Genomic DNA, 26304 nt, shown 5'->3' with positions numbered 1-26304 from the left:
GCTGATCTCTTTCCTGTGTGGGCGGCTCTTCTGGAAGCCGGGAGCGGCCCCGAAGATGGAGGGGGAAGGGTCCCTGACCACATTTTTAAGATGGGCTTTACCAGATGCAATCTCATAAGCGGTTTCTAGTATGTGAATGTGCTAATATTTCTAAAATTGCTTCCCATTTATTTTTCTAAGCAAGATGCAGAGAGTTTCAAAATATCAAACCATAAAGAGTTAACTTAATGAAAAGTTATGAAGAATTAAAATGGTAATGACTAAAAGTTATAAAATGATGAAAATCATGCAATTACACTAAACTGAAAATTCAAAAATTTAAAAATATAGGCATTATTAGAAAAATTAAAATGCATGTAGATAATAGCTAGAAGAGATTTGAGATGAGGATTTAAGACTAAGAATCATTAACATATCCAGATTACTCAGGATCCAGATCAGTAGAATTCAAGTATGGTGATTGATATAAAATATTAAAAAGATCACAGAGTTTGTGTTAGCATTTGAAACCATTCACTGTTATTTACTAAGAGTCGATTGGGTTACCATCAGGTATGTGGGAGCAAGGGAAGCTGACAGTTCCCCAACTCTGATGAGGGTTTTTCAAGATTAGGAGGTTTCCTTGACAACCATAGGCACACAAATGTAGCAATAATTTTTGAATAGGGAAATGCAGGTAAGATTATCCAGTGTCTTTTAGTATCTATATCCAAACATTTTTTCTTAAAAGAAAATTGTAAGTGATAAACTTGTCAACATTACTCACTTAGTGAGAAGACATTTGGCCACGAAAAGCAGATATCTCTATTCTTTGTTCCCCAAATTTGCAAAGAATTAGAAATAATGGAATATGATTTGCAATTATGTTGTTTTTCAAAGAATAAAATACTGTAAAAAGGTTGCCATGTTACACTATTTAATTACTTTTCAGCCAATTGGCAGATTTATGATATAATCTTATTTGTTAATTGATAATTGCTCTTGTCTCTTTCATGATGTTTTATTGATTTATTTAATCCTCACAGATAATAGGTAGAAGAGAAAATCTGTGAGGTTATCTATGAGAATAATTGCTATAAATCCCCTTTCTCATATCCCTATTCCTATCAAATTTTCTGTATACAATTTCAAAAGAGCATTTCTTGTAAGTAATGGCTGAGAGAACAAAATAAAACAATGCATGTAAATGACCAGCACCATCTTCAGCATACAACAAACATTCAACTTTAGTATCAGCAATAGGATTATTTTAGTATTCATGCTTACTATCCAGGAGAGGAGGTGGGTGGGAACTTTAAAGTTTGGCTATCTTTATCATCTGCCTTATGATCTTAACATGTATTGGAACAGCCTTGACTTTCATTAAGTTTATAAACATAGATAAAAATTCCTATGATTTCTATATAGATAATGGTCAAGTCATTTTTATGAAATACTCAAGACTATTCAAAGCCATTTTAAAAAATACTTGTTTTAGATGTTTGAATACAACTTTTTTGATTAGACTGCTTTGTTTTCTTCTTCCATATTTCTTTTTATTTTATTCTCTTATATGAAGCCATGTACTCTACTAACAGCTACTTACTATACCCTAATAATTCTTGACACCCCTTATGATTCTCTCAGGATAACATTTTTCATTTGCCAACCTTTAGAATACTCTTTATTCAAATATAGCATTGCTTATCTCTCATTTTCCTTTTTTTACATCTATCTCAAATCATCTTTTTGAAAATTTTGTATCCATTAACACCTTTTGTTTATGATCTGTGAAATTCATAGTGTACTAACTTCCAGGAGACTATATCAGAGCCTAGCACAATCATCACAGAGGCTTCATACATCAGCTGATGGGAACAGATGCAGAGATCCACAGCCAAATACTAGGCAGAACTTGCATAACCCAGCAGAGAATGAAGACGTCAAGGACACCACAAGAAAATGTCCCACACTATTAAATAACCAGGGATTATGAGGGCTCACAGAGATTGAACTGGATCAGGGAGCCTGATTGTGTCTGACCTAGGTCCTCTGCATAGGTTCATGTAGCATGGTGTTCTTGGGAGACAGCTTACAGAGGGAGGTTTGCCTATATTTGAGGCCCTTATCTTCCTACTGGGTTGCCTCATCCAGCATTACCATGGGTGGAGGTGCCTAGTCTTATTGCAACGTTATATGCCATGCTTGGTTGATTTCTCTGGTAGGCCTGCTCTTTTCTGAAGAGAAATGGTGAACCCTTTTTTGAAGGGAAATAGATCTGGGGGTAAGAGGGGGCCACTGGGAGGAGATTAGGGAGGGGATACTGCAGTCAGAATGTAATATTTGAAAGAATATTAAAAAGAGAACAGATCATTCAAGATTAACCATGTGGATTGCATTTCAAATAGTCAGGCCAAAAATTAAGAAAATCATTATTAGAAATTACTTATGCCACTGTGCCAGGAAATTACCAATAACAGAGTAATGATTAGCCTTAAAATCTATGTGGCCTTATGTAATTCTGGGTATATGTGAAGATCTTATATTCATAGCAGTTTATATCCTTTAACAAAGAGGCTATGATGAAGATTGGCTAAAGGTTTATTAATCCCACTTACTCTCCCTTAAATTAATGGGGAGAAAGTTCTGGTCAATGGGACATGGTAGAATTTCTAGGCCTGGCTATAAAACTCTATGGATTGAACAAACATATTCTCAGTGGCCTTAGGGTAATCATAAGTGTAACATGATAGTTTAAAAAAATGGAAAAGTTTATCCCTAAGTAACCATTTGGATAGATCTTTGAAATAGGATTTATCAGATTCTGACAGACTATACCCAACAAATTAATTTTTACTGATCTTAAATATATTATGCTGTTGATATTTTGGGGTTTATTTCTCAATTCAACTTAACATAATATAAAATACTGCATTAAGAATGAGATATTTTAGAGAGATATTTAGAGATAAAAAGCATCTAAGAAAATTATATGGTTTTTCTTCTTATATAGCTCATGCCAGATTCATACCCTTGGTTACAGGAAAGCCTTTTCTGCTAGATTAAAAAAAAAGGAAGTTTTGGGTTAAGTACTCAATCACATCACCTTCCAACCACATTATTTCATTGGTTTAAAATTTCTTAACAGTATCTACTGTATAGTATTTAATATCTCAGATGGCAAATAAATGCGACATTTCAAAGTATCAAATGTATGTACTTTCAACATTTGAAAGCATCAAATATATCATGCATGGTACTGGATAAAATTAATACACTTTATTTCTTTGCCCTTTTAGTAGAAAGTACTGAACTTTCAAATGGAAAGACATTTCTAATATTTATAGAAAGAAGAGGAAAAGGAGAAAGAAGACTAGGAAGCACAGAAAATGCTCTGTTAACAACAGAGAATTGGAGAAGAACATGAGAATACACTTTCCCGTTATACCTTTTCTGATATCCACTCATTTCCTTCTCCATTCAGAGCTCTTGTAAGGGAGTGGAGTATTAGATCTGTTACTTTTTCTAGGAAAAAGATTGTTGTAAACATTAATTTAACTTTGGCTACCACAGAAGTGTGGTATGCATACCATCTTTAAAGTGCTCTTAAAATAATGGAGCATTGTAAAAACCAGCTCATGGGTGGGAAAATAGCTCACTTCTTAGAGTGTTCGCCTAGTATTCAGGAAGTCTTTTGTTGAATCCTCAGGGGAAAGTTAGCAGGGTTGCATGGCACATGCATGCAATTTCTACACTCAGGAGGTATAGGCTACTTAAGAACTTGGTTCAACAAAATAAAACAAAAATAAACCCTGTGCATACTAAAAGATAAAAATTAGCTTTGAAGTTGTATCAACCTATCAATTTTCCTCTAATGTGAATTAAGTCTCAAAAATTTAAGCAGCTAGGTGTGGTTACACTCAACCATAATTCCACCTTGAAGGAGAATTTTGAGTTTGAGACTTTGTCTCAAAAGCAAGTAAACCAACAAACAAAAATCCACTGTTCATTTTTGTATGAACATAATTTTTCATTAAGACCATTAAATTTGTATATATGTCATGACTTTATATAGCAAGTATTTATTTTTAAAATGATGTTTGACACTAACCTTGGTTTCTGTGATCTTCTTTTGGATTTCATCCATCGTGTGAGGACCCTCTTTCCATGAGTCAAGCCTGGCTTTGGCCTGTCCTATGAACTGTTCAGCCTTTTCCTTTGCTTCTAGCCACTGTGTTGAGTCCTTTAACATTTCATTCAGCTGCTGTCTCCGGTTCTGAAGATGCTCCTGTACCTCATCCCACTGATTCTGAATTCTTTCAACTGGCAAAAAAGGAAGAATAAATAGCAGTAAATATTACTCTAGAGAACACAGTTGAAATTCATCATAAAATTTCTTTCCACATCTTTATTCCCCATTATAATATTCAATGTGCTATGGGTGTGATAATTAATAAATTTCTTTGCTCAGATGGAAAATTTGAGTTTCTATTAACTTACCATCATGAAATAAACTAGAATATTGGTGCTATGGGTAGAAATATTTTGTTCTTAATCCCTAAAACTAAGAGAGAATTATCTCTTAGAAAGGTACTGTAGGGCTTGATCCTATTACTTGTGAATTTGAGTTGGGAGTATAAGAGTCTGAGTTGGAAAGTCCTGAAGTCACAGACAAGATGGGAAACCAGAGACAATTTTCTACAGCTCATTTGGTAGTTATTCTATACCACTAGGTGACATTTCAATTTGAAGAGAGACCTATTCTCAAAATAATGGTAGAGGACTGGAGAGATGGCTCAGTGATTAAGAGCACTGGTTGCTCTTCCAAAGGTTCTGAGTTCAATTCCCAGAAACCACATTTGCTCACTTCCATCTGTAATGAGGTCCGGTGTCCTCTTCTGGCATAAAGGTATACATGTGGATAGAACCCTCATACATAAAATAAGTAAATATTTTTTAAATGGTGAGAAATGCCCGAATCCTGACTCTAGAGGTTGTCTTCTGGCCTTCACGCTCAAATGAGAACAAATAAGAAAAGTCATTGACCTTCTGTATATATATTTAACAAGGGGATTTGGACGAATATTTCATGCTTATGGCACTATGGAGGAGATTTTACACAAGAAACTTCCAAAGCCCATATTATCAATCCTCAGCAAAACCAGAATGGTATTCAGATGATATCACTTCATGATTCTTATACATATCAAGACATTTTGGCACACTTTCTTTGCCTTTTCCTATTCCAATTATTTTTACATTGAATTTACCAATAAAGCAGGCATTCCAAGGAGGGTATATAAGGACAAAATTATGCTAGAGGATTTATCTGTGAGCAGCTTTTTATACCTATGACTTAAGATATATGTTTTTTTCCTTTTAAGTATATCTTTGCTAACTACATATTCAAATATTTTTATAAATCAAGAATTCTCTTGATCATCCTTTGTATGGCCATGGACACTTATCATATACCACTATACTTTATATTTTAACTTTTCTATTTCTCAGTCTACACAATGGATACCTCACCAGCAAGGATAGGGTTTGTAATAGATTCTGGCAGTAACAGTAACTAATTTATATATGCTTGGTATTTTCCTTAAGTACAAGTTAGCAAACACTTGGCATACTAGAAAGAATGAAGGACTTTCTTTTTTGCATGATCAGACTTGCAGGGACAATTAAGGCATAAGCAACAGTATTAAGGCACTAACAGATAAGAGTTGGAAGATCTTATTCTATGATACCTGCCATGTTTCTTGGGGATGAAAACTATGAGAAGGCTTTTCACTATACCTCCTGAGTTCCCTCAGTAGTCAAAGCAGTGCGGCAAACAATAGCCTCCATAATAACTGACTCATACAGATTCTTTCCTTTCCCTATTCTAATTCCATTTCCATACAGGTAATTCCTTTGACCACCTTACAAAAACCACATTTTCCTATAACTGTCATTCCAAGTTTTGTTTCTTGATTAGCATAACCCAAAATAATACTACTATATTCACTAAAGGGAAAAAAAAAGGCTGATTGCAAGATAGGCAGTGGGCAAAAAATAGGCCTGATGATCAGAGATCAAACTCCAGATCTTATATGTTATCCTCTAGGCTCCCCATGCACTCTACCCTTCATACCCATATACCCATATACATACATTTACACATATATGTACTGATACAAGTAGATATATATGTGTGTGTGCAAAAAAATGCTAAATTTTTTAAAAGGAAAGAAAAATCAAAACTTTCACCAAATATTGAGTCATTCTTATTGAAAAATGTCCATTGTAACTTTCTTATGTTTCAACTTTACATCCTTTCAGTAATGGTTATAAATCTTACTATATTGTCTGCCTTCATATTCATAATCTCTATCTTATGTAAATAAATGTTCTGTTAGCTTGGCTTCTTAGATTCTAATATAATTTGTAAGACTATACATTCAGGGATCATTTATATAGTTTTCTTTTACTAATTTAATGTATATTAATGATATTTTTGTGTAAAACTCTCTCAAAATCATGTTTGCTAGTGGAATATCAAGATATGATATAAAGTCCGTAGACTAAAATGTACAGTGAGCTGAAGAATGCTGTGGGGTAAAATTAATTGATAAAAAACTTTTCTCCAACATTTTAAAATTAATTGCAAGTTATAAAGAATCGGTTACTATACCATTTTGCCTATTTTAAATCCAATCATTGACAAATATAGATAATTCTTTTTATATAACCAATGCTGCTTTAGAGGTATTTTTGAAACACATTAAAACATAGGAGTTAAAAAGCAAAAAAACTATATAATTATTACTAATTGAATACAACACAGAAGAAGCCTGACTCACTGTGAAACTATATATACATATATATATATATATATATATTATAGAATTCATTTTGCAGAGCAGTAATTATGGAGAGAGTTTTACTTTCACAAAAGGATGCATAAGGCTTTAGAGAATGTGTCAAATATATTCAAAATATTTTTGTGTTACTTGTAATTCTGTTCTCAGATATAGTCAAGAGAAATTCATATTTATAATTATCAAAAGACTCATACTTTCCATTCCTTTTAACCCAATATATAAACTCCCATCTATGTCTGTCTGTCTATCTATCTATCTATCTATCTATCTCGCTATCTCTCTATCTCTCTATCTCTCTATCTTTCTATCTATCTATCTACCTACCTACCTACCTATCTTTCCATTATTTATCTATCTGTCTATGATCTTTTGGTATATATAGATGAGTGAGAGATTTATAACTATTTGAAACAGTGTGGATGGATCTCAAAAAGATAATACTGAGGGATGCAAAAGTCAGTTCCAACTGAATAGATACGGAAATACTGTTTGAATAAATATAAGACAAAAACTCATGAAAAATAGATTTTAGGACTAAGGATAGTAGTTGCCCTTGTTGGATTGGTAATTACTAGAGTATATATGAAAGGCTCTGACAAGGTTTTGATAATACTGTTTCTAGAGTTTTGTGGTATTTACACAGGTATATTCAGTTTCTTACAGTTTACTAATTTCGATATTTAGACTAAGTATAATTTTTATTATATATTGAAATTGAAGTATTATGTAACACACACACACACATATATATATATATATACATATATATATATATAATTTAGGTGATAATCCTTTTGAAAAGTTGTACAACATGTATTACGTAGATCAGTTTGCTAGACTTACAACACAATTTAGTGCTTAGATACCCACATATATTGCAAAGTGGCAAAAATTTTGCCTGTTATACAGGAGCTTTTAAACTGATCCTCAAAAGAGGAATATTTAATAAAATATTTACTAGACAGTGAACTGGATTACCCTCTTCATAACAAACTAGAAGATGAAGAGTAATAAGTTGTTCACCTATTGGGTAAAAAAGCTAGGCAAAGCCATTGATGAACTGACAGAAATCACCAGAGAAGTACCTGCACAACCATATGTAGAAAATTTTAGAAACATTAGAGTTATTTCATTTTGGAAGAGTTGAAAGAGGCATAAAATCTGATCCCCAATGTTCCCATCTCTATGTGCCTACAGTCCACCCATTAAATCTCTTCAATTTTCCCTTCCCAGGGAGTTCTGAGAATCCACACCTTGAGCTTTCTTTATTACCTAATCTCTTTGGATCTGTGGATTGTCACTTGGTTAACCATTATTTTAAAGCTAATGTCCACTTATAAGTGAGTACATACCATGTTTTATATGGGGAAAGTACTGAAAAAGACAACTAAAATGGAGTATTTTGAGGTGACGGAGAAACCCAGTAAAAGAGAAACTCCCAGGAATCTACAAGGATGCCTTCAGCTAAGAATCTAAGCAATAGGGGATATGTAAACTAAAATGGACAACATCTGTGACCACTTAAGACTTCCAGTAGAGGGACTGGAACATCAACCCAGCCATATAACTTTCAGACTTTCCTACCTATAAGACATGCTAGGATAAGGGTGGCACAGAGATTCTAGGAATGGACAACCATTGACTGGTCAGGGAATCCTGCTAAAGCAGGGGTTGTAGGAGCCAGAGGGGTCAATGACAGAGCAAGAAAAAACACAGAATCAACTAAACTGGACTCATAGGGACTCACAGAGACTGAACCAATATCCAGGGAGTATTGTGTGGATTCAGTCCATTAAACCAGTGGTATTGGGGTGACTAGCCCTATGGGCATGGTCTGCCCTGGGCATAAGACCAGGTAAGAACTAAGGACAGGAGTCATGTATTCTCTTGGACAAGGAAGGCATCATGATACCACAGATCAGTGACTTTGTCCAGAGTTTTCCCCACCCATCCCTGGTGGACAAAGAGGCAGCTGTGCTGCTTCATTCTGTATTTGAGAGTATGTTATTTCCACTTCATCCCTTAATAAAAAGATGTTAATGGATTCTTGATTTATCTGGCACCCAATATGGGGCACAAAACAAAATGAGATTAAGAGTCTCATGCTCTAACAACAGATACTATTTAACAACAAAGTTATAAAAGAATTCCCAAGACTTGGCCATTATCTCAAATTTTTCTCAGGCTCCCTCAAAGATTACCAGGATCCATCAAAAAGCAGTCTAGAAAACTACAGCCAAACTCCACGAATATCATTTATGAATGCTTGTTTTCATTTAAGGGGGGATGGTTACAAATTGATATTGGTCATAGTCAATCTCTTTCTAAAAGAAGAAAGGGATTTATAATATAGAAATGATGGAGAAAAGGTAGATTATTGAATCTACTTTAATCTAAACTCAACCTTTAATCTCAATATATTTTAAATTTGTGTGGATTTTAGTTTACTGATATAAATTTAAAGTCAATCTTATACTATATGTATATTTCTACTCTTGTTTAAGTTATTACTTTTATGCAGCTCATTTGAAAATGTAATGTATAACTGGAAATACAGATTAATAGCTAGTCATTTATAATAGTAAAATTTACAGTCATATTAGCTAGGTTTTCAAGGTATACAAAGATATTTTTCAATTAGGTAGGTAATCTTCGAACACTTCAAAGACATACAGAATACGGCAATTAAAAATTTTTAAGAAAGACTTTTCTTGACACTGAGGCACATCTTCTCCTGGCAGCATAAATTACTTCAAAGAGAATGATGGATATCAAAGAAATTCCTTATGGAATTTTCTTTCAATGTGGCAAGGCTAGCCATTTGGGCAAGAAACTGCTCTTCCCTGGACTGTTTGTAAGTAGGTTGTATAAAATGGATATGCAAGACCCACAGGAAAATGACCACTAAACTTTGCTAAAACAAGGGGGGGCTAGTCCTTTAGGTTCCTGCTTTACAGAAGAAACTGCCAGACATTCTTCAGGACACAGAGGAAAGCAACTGATGAACTTTGCCAATGTAAGTGGGATGTTCCTTCAAATTTACTGTTTCACTCAAAAGTCTGCCAGATACTCTAGGTCTGTAGGCTGAAGATGGATGCCCCAACATTACATTAGAAATTTAGGTGACTGTCCAGGCAGCCAGATGTCTCTGTCATTTCTAGAGTTTTGCAAGTTGCTTGCAATGCACTTTCTATTTACTGAGGTAATATTATATCTATCTGGGGTCTTTGATAGAACTGGAGATTAGATAGTTATAGTTTTCCTTAGTTATGATAAAAGACAAATTAGATATTAAACTTTAGACTCACAAAGATAGGATAGATTATAGAGTATTTTCTTTAATTCTATCAAATACAAATAGACTAAATTCTTGCCTGATAATTGTTTTTCTATATGTAATTTTACTATGTCCAAGCTATATCATTCCTTTTTGATTAGACAGAAGGGGAGAATGATGTGGGATATCTTTCTGTCTGCTGTGAGTATATGTTGCTCTTATTGGTTGATAAATAAAACTGCTTTGGTCTATAAAGGCAGAATGGAGCCAGGCAGAAAATTCAAGCAGAGATACAGGAGGAGAAGGGCAGAGTCAGAGAAAATCCAGCAGTTGCCCAAGGAGCAACATGCCAGAGTACGCTGGTAAGCCACGGGCCAAATGGTGATACACAAATTAATGGAAATGGGTTAATTTAAATATAAGAACTGGTTAGTATTAAGCTTCAGCCATCATCCAGATATTTATAACTAATATTAAGCCTCTGAGTGATTATTAGAAATGGCCGTGAGTCTGGGCAGGAGAGAAAACCTCCAGTTACAAGGGATCCTGTGTGGTACTGACTAGGCCCTCTGCATATATGTTACAGTTATGTATCTTGGTTTTCTTATGGGACTCCTAACAATGGGAGGAAAGACTGTCTCTGAATCTTTTGCTGGCTTTACTCATATTGATTGTTTTCTCAGCCTTAATACAAGGAGGGGTGCTTATTCTTATTACAACTTGATATGCTATGTTTTGTTGATATCCACGGGAGTCCTGACTTTTAAAGAATAGAAATGAAGAAGGAGAGGACTGGGGTTGGGACTACAGAAGAGGGGGGAGACTTGGAAGTGTTAAGGGAGGGGGAAATTCTTCAGGCTTTAAGATAAATAAGTAAATGAATTACAAAATAAAATGTCAAATTAAAAAAGGTAAAAAAAAGTCATAAAATCTCAAGATCAACAAAGTGAAGCTGTTATCCTGGAAATGGTTCAGTGTGATAGTTGTACAGCATATAGACATAGTAATTGTGCATAATGGCCAGCAATCAAATTACAGAATTTTATCACACTTGCAACACTTTCCCTGAGATTGATGGACCAAAGATGAATTATGGCAATGCACTTGTTCACTAGAGCCCATACTGTTAGGTTTACATTTACACCAAATTCCACTGACATACAAAAGTGAAATTATAATAAAATATACGCACATAAACCCAGACAATCTGTGCATGTTTGTAATTGAAAAGCAAACCCGATATACACATGTTTTTCTCATAGAAGTCCATTGCTGAAAGCATCTCAACTGATTTACACAGTAAATAGATGCTGGATAATGAAGGGAAGTAAATAACCAAAGCTATGACATAAGATGACAGACTGGGACACAGCATGTGTGCTGATTTACAGGTCTCGAGAAGTGTCAAATTGAAAACCTAGTAATCATGCTAAGAATCACAATGTTGCAGAAAAAAGATCAGTTTAGTTGATTAAGTACTAACCAATTCTTCATTTCAAGTTTTAAAAGAGCTATGTTTGATTATTGATATACATTCTTGGTTGACATAAATTCCTATACCTTTCCCAGGAAGGACTGTTGGACTGTTATTTTTAAAAAAGAAATGATTGCTATTTTGAACATACACTGCTATTGAACAAAGAACAGCAATTTTAGTACTGATGTTATAGCCTGAGAATTAGGAGTTAGTGCTATTGAATTGCAGAAAGTAATCTTGATTTTTCAGTGTGTCCTGAATTACAGCATTTTATTACAGTTTTGTAATAAAATAGCAAATTTTAATTAGAAAATTTAATTTCCTAGGCAAACTTAAGTTTTTTCAATTGCAGAAGTAAAATAATTAACAGCTGGCTAGGCACAATGTTATTGTGATGGTCAAACTAAGTAATGGACAAAAGCATAAAGGACCTTGTTAAGCAAGGTGGTGCAACATTTCTACATGGGAAAGACTAAACCACAGATTTAGTTTTTAGCACACACACATCCATTATCTGCTAGTGGTACACCATGTGGATCCTAATGATCCCATAGAACATTCAGATATTCCAAGTAGACCATACCTAGCTGCAAGACTTACACTGTAGGGAAATCTGAGTTCACTTGATCAGATAAAGAAAACAGATATGCTCAATTGTGAGGAGTCATAAAGAAAAGTCATCCAAACTACAGTCAAGATAATGAACTCTGAACTAACTTTTTGTGGCTAGGAAAAACTTGGAATCTCACATCCTGTCTCCTGAGGCAATAAAATAAAGAAATCACCATTACTGTACTGTTGTACTAAGTTAGACACAACAGTACCAAGAGTAATATTTGACCTTCAGAAACTTAAAAGTAACCAAGCAAAGTAAAAATTACATTAACCAAAATTATAGATGATATTATGTATATCCCTCTGGCTTCTAGGGAGTAACTAGGTGTGATTCTGTGGAAATCTATCAATACATAAGCTCTACAAACTGAAGTCTCAACACAAATCCATGAAGAAAAGGAAGAGGCGTATATGATAATGACATAGCTGGTGTGAAAGTGGCTTCATTCCTTCTTTTAGAGAGAAGAGAGGAGGAAAGTGGTTTCAATGCAAATAAAGTGTAAAATGTCCATGCTGCAACATAATTGAAGCTAAAGTGAAGGAAGTGTGGGAACATAATGAATTTGGTTTTTTTTGATAATGCCAGGTATTATTTATTTTAGAATTTACTTCATATTTTTCTCCTGCCACTATTTCTTTTTTATTACTTAAAAATTAAATTAGAATAAATCTTATTTTACATATCATTCCCAGTTCTTAGTCACTATTGTCAAGTAGACTATCTGCTTTTCCACTTCTCTCCAAATATCTACATATAAGGGATAACCAAGAATTTAAATTCACAGGAGAGAGAAACATAAGAAATAATTGAACTAAAAATGTTCAGAGTATCTATGTGGAAGTAAATGGTGATAGGGTGGGAGGCTGGGGGAGATGGTGGAGGGTGCAGGAGGAGGAGAGGGAGAGGGAACTGGGATTGACATATAAAACAAGATATTTAAAATGAAAATAATAATAATAAAAATGTTCAGAGTATCAACAGACATTTACCATTTTCTTGAAACACGGAAGTGATTATTAATTTGCTGTTATTTGTATACTACATATAGAGGCACTAAAAAATCTGTAATCTACAGAGTTGCAACTTATTATCAGCATCTTGTCCCTAACTTGCTGTCAATTATAGGGGCAAAGATGGGCAATTATCTACTTATGTAGCATTTCTCCAGGCTTCTTAAATTCTGAGTGATGAAACAAAGAACAAGCGGATTGGCAATACCCTGGGGTTCTTTCCAGCTCTACCAAGCTTTGACATGTCTGCTTCTTGATGCTTCTTTCAGAGAAGGATTGTGAAGAATTTAGTTAATACTATAATTGCATGTGCAAATAGCACATCATGAGTCATATTATTTCCCTAGATGGTCACTATTCATGTTTCACCTTAGTAATCTTATGGTCACATACTCAGTCATGCTGAAAATCAGATAAAGTAAGCTTCACCCAACCTTAAAAACTGTTGTCCTTTTCTAGATTGATGGTGTCTTTCTCTTTGTATCTTGATAGAGACATGCACCACATAGGTATGTTTTATTCATCAAATCTCATCAAATGGACTACTTAGGTGTATGCTAAATAAAAGCTGGCATAGGCAAAAGAAATGTCATTGAATAATGAGCTACAGATGAAGAAATATATGTTATATTTAAGGAAAATGAATTTATATTACAAAATTTATTAGGAATGCATCAGAAAATATAGATTGTGGGTAGACAAAGAGATGAAGTGATTAAAAACAGACTCTGGATTATACACGATGGATTCTTCTATGTTTACTGCAATGCTTTCAGTTTTCTTTCCTTTTGGAATATTTCAAAGTATTAGACTGTATAAGTAAAATCTTCGTCCACAGAACAGCAGCACACTACTTCAGCAGGTGCAGAATTTGCAGACACCTTTTTCCAATGTTAAAAAATACCTCCTTCAGAAAATGGAAGTTTAAAAGATATTAAACAGGATTTATATGAATACAATGGCAAAATTCTTTGTTTAAAATCATGCCCTCTGTGCATGGAGCGGAACGAGACATGGATTTCAGGCCAGTCTCTTCATTTTCCAATCAACAGGATAGAAAAGAATGGGTAATAATTTTAAAAAGATGGTAAATAATCCTATGGAGACTATAATGAATATGTTTTCTAATGAAGATTTTTTATTTAGCTTATTAATTATATGAGAGTTCTCATTATGAAAGATGATTTTAAACATGGTGAGACTTTTAGTTTATATGAAAACCTGAAGTTAGGGGAACAAACGATTTATAAGTACTTGCAAATGTCCATGCGTTAAATGCTTCATATCCAGCTTGACACTGTTAAGTGAGTCTGGAAATCTTTATCATACATGATCTAGGCTTTGGATAATTGAAGACAGGCCATTAAAAGGATTGTAGATCCATCTTCCACTGTCATTTCCTTCCTGATGATGAGAGATGATTAGTGGTTTTGTGTCCTTTTGCTTCCTGCCATAGTGTGCTTCACTATACACAAAACCACAAAGAGGCCTACCTAGAAGTTTTTGCTGTGGCAGAAACCTGATTAATATAGTAACTGTATAACACTTTAGTTTATTATTCTAGGTCACATGTAAGTCACAAAAAAGAAACTATCTAGATTTGTTATAAACACAGCATATTGTTGGATATTACATCTGCCTAATAACCCACTAACTACTTAATTAGGTATCAAGTATAGCAAATACCAATATCATAAAAAGGTATAGAAAGAGTTCATTACAGCATAAAGAGTCCATTACAATTCCAGCACCACAGATTTGTTAACATGCCAAACACACGCAATGTACATAACAACACCCATCCATCACTGTAAATTTGCACAAAGTTTATGTATTCATTGAAATAAAATTTTTCTCCCCTAACATCACACACACCCTCACGTGCAATTTCGTTTGTACAACCTACTCTCAAACTTTTTTAATAAATAGATGAACAAAATAAATGATCCCAGAAAAGTGATGTGGTCTCACTACCGTTGTTATTTGAACTGATTCTTCACTCAATTTATTCAATAAAAATGAAGGAAACATAATTCACTGAATGTGTGTGTGTGTGTGTGTGTGTGTGTGTGTGTGTGTGTGTGTGTGATCATGCTCACCTCTTTGTCTTCAGATTGAGATTCTCCTCTGTACCACCTGGATCCATTCTTACACTCTATTTTCTTTTAATTAAAAATTTCCATTATTTTACATACTGACTATAGTTTCCTCTACCTCCCTTTTCTCTACCTCATCTCCTCCAGTTTTCTTCCCTGCCTCCCATCTACCAGCCTATATTTTGTAGCTTGTTCTACTTCTTCATGGTAGTTATTCAATTTAAAATATTTCTGTATCTTTAATATCAGTCTAGAACACATTTACTTCCATTGCATAAAAGAAAATAATAAGAATCAAACAAATCAACATGCACCACAGTGCTTTCTTTCTTCTCCACCCACCTGGCTAATAATGCCTTTCTCTTCCACAGAACAGTGGTTTATACACAGTACTCCTTAAAAGATGGCTTGGAACACAGCAGCATTTTTTTATATTTGTAAACTTGATGTCATTATGCAATCTCAGGCTTTCCCCTCAATTTTCTAAATCGGGATCTTCATTTTAAACAAGATTCCTTAGGGGATTTAATATTCATGCTAAAGTTTGAGAAGCACTAGTCTCCACTCATAATTTCCACAGTCATATCTTAGGCGATATTTCCAACCCAATGCAAATTGATTTTTGGCACTGAAATTATTTTGCTGATGATAGCAGCAACCTTCAAGTTACTGTAGCATCACAGCCTGTAGAGTGTGTATTTATTTTCACAAAGTGCCCTTTATTATGTTTCATTACTGACAAAGGCTTAAGTCTGCTCCTATGGGAATAGAGCCATGCTTTCTTTTTATTCTAACACTTTGTCCACTTCTCAGATTTTTCTGTCCACCCCTTAAATATTGCTATTCATTAGGACTCTCTCTTTAATTTCCCCTTCAGTTTCATATTCTCCCTGGTGAATTCATTTACATATACTGCTTCATCTCTGGTGGGTTCACTCAAATCTCTGTATTAAACAATCTCCTGAGGTTCACAGTGTCAAACGTCCACTAAATCACTCCCAAAGTGTCAAAAGATTCAAAATCTAGCATACAAACTTCACCCTCCCTATATCTAAATACTGACACATTTGTTCCTCTGTCTCGACATTTAAGGAAAAATGTACAAACGATCCTCAATTCCACTTACCTCCTGCCCTTTAACCAAGAATGTGCTAAGTCATAAAAACTTTACCCTTTTTAATTGCTCTTCTGACCTCTCTATCATCTGACTCTCTTTCTTGTGCCACTTTAATTAAAAGCCCCCTGTTGCTTACTCTAATTGTTAGATCATAAGCTCCTCTACACATTTGAATTACCTGGGGTACTTTAAAAATACTAGTGTCTGGGACCTAGTCTCAAAGGTTCTGAATTAATTGGGTTGGAGTGGAATTAAGGAAACAACATTTTGAAAGCTCCCTGTAGTGATTCTGCTATGTATCCAAAAATGCAAATTATTAATTTAATACTAACATTTTGTACTTTTTATCCATCTTTATTACTTTGGTCAAAGAAGCCTTTTGAAGATAAAGTCTAATTCTGTCTGACATCATGTCTAAAATTTGATTCATTTTACACCCCTCTGCTTCATAGGTATAATTAAAATGATACACTGGCTTACAAGACCTTTGAAGAAGTACACTTTATTTACTTTTTGAAATTTCTTAGCTTCTGATACTTGATTTAATACCCATTCTCATGTGGTATATACATGTAGGATTTTTCAGCATATGTTATGTGACCTTCACACTTCACCTATGTATGTTTTCTGTTTATTCAGAAATTTCCCTACTTTTTCAGATGGCACAGTCTGCTCCAACATCATTGCAATTAGTCATTGGTCTTCCTGACCATTTCCTTTGACTAAACCCAAGGTTGATACTGCTCTACTGTTTGAGTTTCTTAATACTTTTCTCTTTGTTTGCTTAACTTAACCCTGAACACACTGACTGTATTGTTTAATAATTCTCTATCTATTGTCTATCTTAGCCATTAAAAGTTAGTTACCTTATGATGGGCAACAAATTCATTTACTTAGGAGAAATCGTAAATATGACACATAGGAGGAAACTTTAAAAATGTGTAGAAAGGAGAGAGGCCATGTGTACCTCCTCAATAAATTATTACTATAAAAGCAAAAATTCACAGAGACACATATAATACTTTAAACATCTACAAACACGCACACACACACACACACACACACACACACACACATATATATATACATATATATATAAATCAGGACCGTGAAAATAATATATACATTCAAATAATTTGTCAAAATGGGGTTTCTTTATTAAGGGTGTATGGAAGTGTAGCCTAATTATTCAGATTCTTTTCTACAGAAAAAATACTGGGTTACATGTAAAGATCAATGCATTGTGGGTCATTTAATGTGTATACACAAATAATTCTATTTAAGACAAAGACAGTGTCATCAATTATAAAATAAATTTTGCTGTAAAGCATTAAATGAAAGGCTCAGAAGTAAAAGATATCAGAAACTGGAACTAACATTTGTAGGTCCCATTTTCAGTTTGTTTTTTAAAGTTGCTTATTGAAACCTTAGCAATTCATGGACTTTAAGAGTAAGAATAATGTGTGAAATGTAGTGGGTACAAGCATCATTCTTTGCCAGTTCTTACGATGATAAATAGTGACAATAATAACAAACTAGTATAATTCAAATTATGTAAATAAACTCTGAGTTATAGTACAACTTGTAAAGTATCATTACAACATCTAAATGAAACATTTGAATTTATAGAAAACAAAACAAAAATGTGTTTTATGGATTCAGCACTTTCCATTTACCTTGGGGTAAATCATACCTGTACATTCAGGGAAGAAAGACCCACGAGAGACACAATATCATGGTGAAACATATGGCTAAGAATTATACAAAAAGAGTTGTCTAATTGCCTTAAATATAAAAGGAAAGTTTTCCAGAAAAGAATTCCCATAGTAAAGAAAACAGAGAAATGTAAGAAGACATAATCTATATGGAAAGTGCTTTGTGAATTTCATACTGAGAGCAAATATAAAGTTGCTGTTTTCCTTAAAATAAGGCAAGGAATAACATAATAATTCTGCAATTGAACCAAGCAAATAATTCTTTTAAAACAGAAAGCTGTTGAATGTTAACCTAAGCAAAAAGATGCAAAATACTGACAGAACTTGGTGTTAATCAAGAGAATATTTTCTCTGTGTTCTTAGACAAAAAATGCAATTGGAACATCTGAAAATTATTTGTATATTGTGTGTGTATTCATGTCTTTCCTCAATTGTCTATTAAGTCATCACAAATTTTCATTTATAACATATCACGTATCTGTGGTTGACTTAGAATGTGTACAAACATCAATTAATAAATAATATGTTGTATAAGAACCTATATTTATTCTTTACTTAAACATTTTATAAGTAAATGATTTATTTCCATATGCACTTGTATTGGAATCACTTTCTTATGTTCTATCTTCAATATAATATCTATTTAAATGCCTCGTGGATGCTAAAGAAAATCTAAGAGTTGATTTTTGTAGTTCCCGGGGATCTTTGGGTTTATGGTAGATATTTGGGAGGTGTTCTTTCTCAGTTCAATGTGAATGATAGGGAGTGATACTATTTTATCTGAAGATTAGTCATGGCACTAACTGAAGAGTAGTAGATTTGGTGAGTGAGACAAGAAAACATAAAATTTCAGAAGAAGATATCAGGCAAAACATCCAGTCATAACCTTATGGTCGGTAATAAACAGGAAGAATTGATGCGTAATATATCAGAGGATGGAAATCATGGGGCAGTACCAAACTCTGGACAATGTCTATAATTCATTGCTGTGCATATGCTAGGTGCAATCTCTTCAAAGAATCTAAGTCCCAACTCTGCCATGACCAAAATAAATTTGGGGAGGGAAGGATTTATTATAGCTTGTAGCTGTAATAAATAGAAACGAGGGCAGGAACTGAAGTAGAGATCATGGAGGACTGCTGTTTAATGTCTGAATCACCATGGTTTCCTCAGCTTGCCTTTTTTTACAATCCAATTTCCAGAAATTTCACAGCTCAAAGTGAGCTGTGCCCTCTTGTATCAACTCTTAATCAGTAAAATGTCAGACAGACTTGCCAACAGACCAATATAATTGAGGCAACTCCTCATATGAGATTCCTTCTTCCCAGATGACCCTAGCTTAATAAGTCAGAAAACCCTTTTGCAAGATGGAGATGTAGCTGATTGACTGTGACCATTGCTTTTAAGGAAGGTATGCACATATCACTGTTTCCCTTCTAGAATATAAGCTGCATGCAATATCAGCAAAACACTTGCTGATGGACTCTGTGTTAGGAACTTCCAGGCTGGACTCTTTTAAAAGCTCAATTGTAATTTATTTGTAGATAAATAAGAAAACCGTTCCTGTCTCTTTCAGAAAGTGAAAAGATTTCTGTTGGAAACAAAATGAACTCACACTTTCTTGTTAAATTTTCAGTTATGGTTGTCCCTAAGAGGCCAAGTTATGAAGATATTTTTGGCATATGAAATTGTCTGAAGAGAGTGAGTTAAAATGTAAAACATCAAATGAGGAATTACAAAACGATTCTATATTGTTCTTGAATTTATAACAGCATGGCTTGGACCCTCAAGTAAAACATCCACAGATCCTTCATATTCACCAGTAAATACATCAGTGACTTGACTAGTGAGAATGTGTACCCAAAGTATGAGAAGTCATGAAATTAACAGACATGCTTGGAGTGTTCATTATGAAAGGTAAATGGAAAAATCCAACTGGTTGCAGAAGGAACATAGGTTGTGGGAGCAAGGAAGAGGAATGCTATGCAAAGAATTAGGAAGCAAGATTAGTAGAATATGAATTTGCGATTATAGGGGTTGAATTTTTTCCCTAAAAATTCTATTTATTTTACAAAACAGATGGCAAAACAAAAAGCTTTCAGAAGTGACTGAACTCATTAGCCATCAAGGTCAGAACATGGATTTGCACGGAGTGACTTCAAATTTATACCTTTATTTGATTATAAAAATAAGTAAGTTTATTATCTCAAATATTTGCTTTTCTCTGAAATTCTATCATTTTTTCTTTTCTACCATTTCCATGAAAATCACTAATTTTTTCTACCTTTTAATTCAACAACATTTTCTGTGATTAGACCTGATTCTCTAGTTTCCCTCTGTTTTATAGCCTACTTGAAATGACTTACTAGTGCTAATACGAAATTCCTGTTATGACAAGCAGTTCATTATACTAGTAGATTAAAATACATCCCATTGAGAAGAATGATAGTAATGATCTATTTCTCCTCAGCCTGAAAAACTTTTGTTCTGTTTCTGAAAGGTAGAGATAGGTATTTCATGAAGAAACAGAAAGCATATGTTAACCTATGCCTTTACCTGTATAGTCATTAATAGAGTCTTTTAATTTGAGCATAGTTGAGGGAAAACTTTTTCCTTAAATATTGGTGCACACACACATAATGTTAAGTTTTTCATACTAGACATTAGAAAGACATGCAGAAGTAAGTTAGCTCAATTGCTTCACACAAAACGTATCTGAAACAAACATGTTGCTGCCAGTTTCAAGGGTGCTACTGACATTTCAATCTCAATGCTTTAGTTTTTGTTCATCCTTTTATTTTTTCCCTACTAAATCTCCATCTCTTGCTGTTTAATAAGCTAGCTGTTATTTGGAACATAATGAAAGGATTTCTCCCCTCAGTCTAAAACCTCCTAAATAGCCTGTTCATTATTCTGTTCACTTTGAACATTAAAAAAGCTGAAATAGCTAATGTGAGAGGTCCATGAAAACCTCCACTCAGGACAGCATCATCCTAATTGCTTTCCAGCCTGCTGCGCTGCTGAGTACCTCGTCTACCCGTCCTAGTTTTCTCAAACTTAAAAGGGAAAAATTATGTGTTGTGAAAACTAACCAACAATAAAACAATATAGCATCAAACAAAAATAAAAAACAAACAAACATAAAACCCACCAGTTTCAAAATAACCTTAGAATTATCAGATGCCTTTTACTAGTTGTCTGAATGTAGAAAATTACCTACAAGGTACCATGGGTTTGTAGAATTTCAGTTCACAATTTAATAACCATTATGGAGCTATGAATAGATTATGGTAACCCAGCATCTCGAGTATAATTCCAAAATGATTAAGAGAAAGGGAATATATGTTAAAATAAACAGTGTGGTAAGGAGAGATTCAGAAGTAAGATAAGGAAGCAGCTATATTAATGACAGATGTACTAAATTGTGTTCAAATTTGTACATTCCTGATGATACACACAAAATGGAAACTCCTTCATTTGAGAATATTTTAAGTATTCATTCATTATTAGTATTCCTAAACTAGACACTTAAGTTTCAATTGTCTGAAACACTTAAACAATAATTTGGATGTTTAGTCAAATTTCTAGGCACTGTTTTACAAAGTATTTGGTTTTTCCCTACATCAAACTTACTCAAGTATATCTGTGTCTCTGGCGCTAATGTACAATTATGCCAGAAGACAGGTTAACAGATACCTTTGAAAGACAGATTTCTTAGATGTCTAAAATATAAAGTGAGTTACTGTATCCCAAAGAGCTATGACATAAAAATTTAAAAAGTATATGTGTTTGATTTTTTAATGACTCTAAAATGAGTTTTTCCTCAATATATGTTTTTATTTAAATTAGAAATATGAATGTTTCACATGCCAATCCCTGCTCCCTCTCCCACCCCTCCTCCCTTGTCCCTTCACTAGCACCCTGCAAACCCCCAACCCAATCCCCATATCATTCCCCAGGGAGGGTGAGGCCTTCCTTGGGGGGATCTCCAGAGTCTGTCATTTCATCCAGGGCAGGACCTAGGCCCTTCCCCATGTGTCCAGGCTGAGAAAGCATTCCTCCATGTGGAATGGGCTCCCAAAGTTCATTCGTTTGCCATGGTAAACACTGATCTAGTACCCAAGGCCCCAGGGATTTCTGAGTCCTCCTCACTGACACTATATTCATGGAGTCTGGATCAGTCCCCTGTTGGCCTCTCAGCCATCTGTCTGGGGTTCAAGAGCTCCCCCTTGTCTGGTCAGCTTTCTTTGTGGGTTTCACCAGCAGGGTCTTGACCCCTTTGCTCAGCACTCCTCCATCTCTGTCAATGGGTTCTGTTAGTTCAGTTCAGTGTTTAGCTGTAGGTATCTGTCTCTGAGTTTTTAATGAGATAGTATTAGAGAAAAAGTTTGAGAAACTCTGTAACACTACAAACTATCCATATTTTCTGAGTATAAATTCAACACATTTGATTATTTAGCATTGGAAAACACAAATGGGTCAAAAGGAACAATTACGTGCACATTAATTTCATAAATAATAAGTGTTAAATATTGAAATGCGTTTTTAATTTATGTAGTGTCTTATTGACTCGGCTTTTAGAAATTTAGGTCACAGACATAAATAAATCTATATTCTATTTCCCTTTTAGCAATAATATCTCTTCCTAAAGCTAAAAATTGCCATTTGAATCCTCTTGTAATGGGCTTTGAAACATTCGGTGGCAAGAATGAACTATTTTCTTGTTTTGGCAGTTCTGGGGATTGAACCCAGGACATTGCTCATGGTAGGTAAATAGTCTTACTGTACTTCATCCTCACATCATTATAAAAACCCAGAACCTATTTTTCCACAAAATTAAATTAGTCCCTTCATTACATTGTTATCACAAAATGCTTTGTCTTTTTATGAGCAATTTTGCAATTAGTAATTCAATTACAAATTTAAATAAATGCTAGCTACTAAGACATTTAATGGCCACATTTCTTATTCAATTTCCATTTCTTCTCAAGCCAGGCATTTTATATTCTCCTTTGCCATTTACTTTCCTTTCCTGTTCTCATTTTCTTGGTTGTTTTGAGGATTTTATTTTTCACAACAACTTTTCTAGACAGCCTAACATTAGTTCTATGCTTCTCTTTGCAGTGTTAAAGAGGGTCAAGTCAGTCAGTTAAGTGCTTAGTTGAAGAAGTCTATCCCTTACACATATGAACACGGCTTTTCTGAAGGTGCACTTTCATTTTCCTTCCTTTTCACCTGGTACTTCATTCTGCATTGTTATAATACATTAGGACTTCATTTTTGTTTTATTGTGATTATTACTCTAGGATCATTCTAGAGAAAAGACAGTAAAAGAATGTGAAGAGCTTAATTGTTTTCTTATTTAACCAGGCCAGGAGTACTCACTATAAGCGTTATTGGTGTTGACATGTATCAGAGATAAATGTATTTATTTCATTCAAGTTTCATCATGTTTTTTTGACCTGCAAGAATGCTTTACATCAGAGTTCTATATTTCTATTTATACATACGATTTCTTTAAAGTTTTAAACGGCATATTTCTATAGAGAATACATATTTCTATTCTCTATCTTGATTATATATTTATCTCTTTTTTCTCCTATATGTGTTCCCAGTATCACTTATATGTAAAAGTTCACAGGAACCTAAAATTTCAGAAATAAAATAAAAAGTTTCTTCTTTCATTAAAATTAGGAATAAAATGGTGATGGTTAGTACTAGCCATGTGCAAAATATAGGCTGGCTGAAACTGCCTTAACTTGGAAAATCTTTAAAAATTTTAGTGTTCCAGGACCTTATTATTATATCAAAACTCCTCATGGTGTGGCGAGAAGCCCCATAAATTTTCAATAGGTCTTAAAATCTTTGTAGGGACACTTATTTCACAAATGTCTGCTAGTGTGTATCACATATTGATTCACATTAATAGGTCAATCAGAGTAGTAATGAGTAATAATGTGGCTAATATAAATCTTCAAAGCACTAGTTCATATTAAGGTACTAAAGTTTATTTTGGGCATAACAGAGAAGTAGGGCAAGGATAAGCATGCACACACACACGTGTGTGTGTGTGTTTGTATGTGTATATATGTGTGTGTATTTGTGTGTGTGCATGCACATGAGCTTATATGCATGTCTGAGTCGTTATGTGCCTCTCTGTGTTTGTGATATAGATGGGGAGTGGGTTACTGTGTGGAGTCTGAAAGAAAAACCTGGAAACAAGTATGTGTCATTATGTCCTTGGTACAATATTAAGTATATGATTGACTTTTCTGTTTAACCTAAAGATGATTAAGTTTATTTGTCTTCTCTCACTTAAGAAGTCATTCAACAATACTAGTTTATCAGCTTTTGCCAAATCTGAAAATCAACATCAAGCAATTTTGTCTTGGGCACCACGAGAAAAAATATTATTTTTATAGCATTGCAATGTTATAATGTAAGTGCTGAAAACTCCCATTTCTTTTTTTTTTCAAATGGTTTTTATGGCAGTGTTTTGCCTTTTCAGTTTGTGTAGACGGGGCAAACCCAGAGAGTGATTATCTTTAGGTAAATTTACAAAATCTGATTGGGCTTGTGCAAGTTTGAGGACTGGATCCTAGATCTATGATAATACAACTGCCTGATATGGACATTATCAGTGAGGCTCTTTTTGAAATGACTTAAATGATGAACTTTTTGAAAGTCACTAAGTAGCAATGAGAAATGATATAAACCTGAGAGAAGAATACAGGATTAATTACAAATCTCTATGAGTTATTTTTATCTTTGATTATATCTATATAATATATCTTACCAGGTATATATCAGAAAGATATTAAGAATAACAACTCATTAATAACAATTAAGGATAAAATACTGGAGTCCAGAAATCCTTGATAAATTGTAAATTAGTGATACTCAATATAAAATTAAATTTGACTGTAGACCAAGAAATGCTTTTGAAATCATACCTAAGGTTCCTATAATTTATTTCTGATATTCTCTAACTGTTTTCTCAGAACAGAGTAACATTCAGATCTACTTATGACAACCATCATTTAATTAGCTTGTAAATTAATCTGAGGACATGATGTAGGAATTTACATTTGTAGAAAGATGGTTTCCTTTTTTATATACCCCCTCCTGTCTAGTTATTAAGGAAGAGTCTGCTGCTATGGAAACTCTCAATTTGGCACATATATATTCAAAATTCAATTGCTGCAAACCTCCAGCTAATCTCCGGTTTTTAATTGGCAGACCTTCCCAGAATTCTTTAAAAATCTTTTTTTTTTCTTTTTAAAGCCAAACCATAAAGCATACCACGTTGTAAAATATCAGGAAGCCTCACAATGCAAGTTTCACCCCATTATCTTAATATCACACTTGTGAATTAGAAAAAAAATCAGACTTTCTCATAATGACTTGGCATGTGCTTATTATGGCCAGTATTTATTGCCAAGTTATTTTTTCTGCCAAATGGATTTTACATTTTTTCTCTCTCTTTAAAATGTGACTTAAGTATTGGCAAGATATTGAAAAGGGAGTCCCATGGAAATCTTTATTGAAATGTGCAGTTGAAAATGATAAACATACAGGTTAAGAATGTATATTTAAGAGTCAGTCAAACCGAGGTTACATATTAATTATAATAGCCACCTGTTACTTAACTCTTCTTTCATACATCTTTAGTCTTAAAGGATCTACCATGAGGATGCAAAGGATGTGTTTTGGGCAATTTGCATTCATCACATATACTTATAACTATATTTGAAAATCTGTCAGTCCACATGGTATTGAATAGTAATCTTCTGGAATGTCAGCTGCATATGTATAACAAGTATTGTTAAAATTCATAGGTTAGATGGTTAAAGATTATAATTATTTTAAATATTATTAACTAAATGAAAGAAATAGCTGGTTCTTGGTGAAGGAAAAATAGGTTAAAGTAAGAAAATGCCAAAACACTAAATAAAAGATACACATCTGTATGTTTAACACTAGCATTTTCATGTGATAGAGACATAACATGCCATAAATGACCATTGGTTTAAAAACTTGTTAGGATCTACTAAGCTATCATAATTGTTTCATGCGAGCATACATTAAGATAATAGGAGATTAATTCCTAGAGCCTCACTATACAGCATTCCTCTTCTACCACCATTGCCC

General features: G+C 33.9%; 1 protein-coding gene across 8 annotated transcripts in view; it reads right to left on the bottom strand.

Annotated features, from left to right (window-relative positions):
* Dmd (dystrophin) overlaps window positions 1-26304 on the bottom strand; it is a 2157616-nt gene that overhangs the window by 553637 nt on the left and 1577675 nt on the right. For all 8 annotated transcript variants that reach the window (XM_040744180.1, XM_021232987.2, XM_040744181.1 and 5 more), the window contains one exon: window positions 4091-4302. In XM_040744180.1, coding sequence (XP_040600114.1) covers window positions 4091-4302 — 212 coding nt within the window. The remainder of the gene's footprint in view (window positions 1-4090; window positions 4303-26304) is intronic.

Source organism: Mesocricetus auratus, unplaced genomic scaffold (assembly GCF_017639785.1).
Source record: "Mesocricetus auratus isolate SY011 unplaced genomic scaffold, BCM_Maur_2.0 Super-Scaffold_100003, whole genome shotgun sequence".
In the NCBI taxonomy this organism is placed as follows: Eukaryota; Metazoa; Chordata; class Mammalia; order Rodentia; family Cricetidae; genus Mesocricetus; species Mesocricetus auratus.
This window is presented reverse-complemented; position numbering and strand designations above follow the sequence as displayed.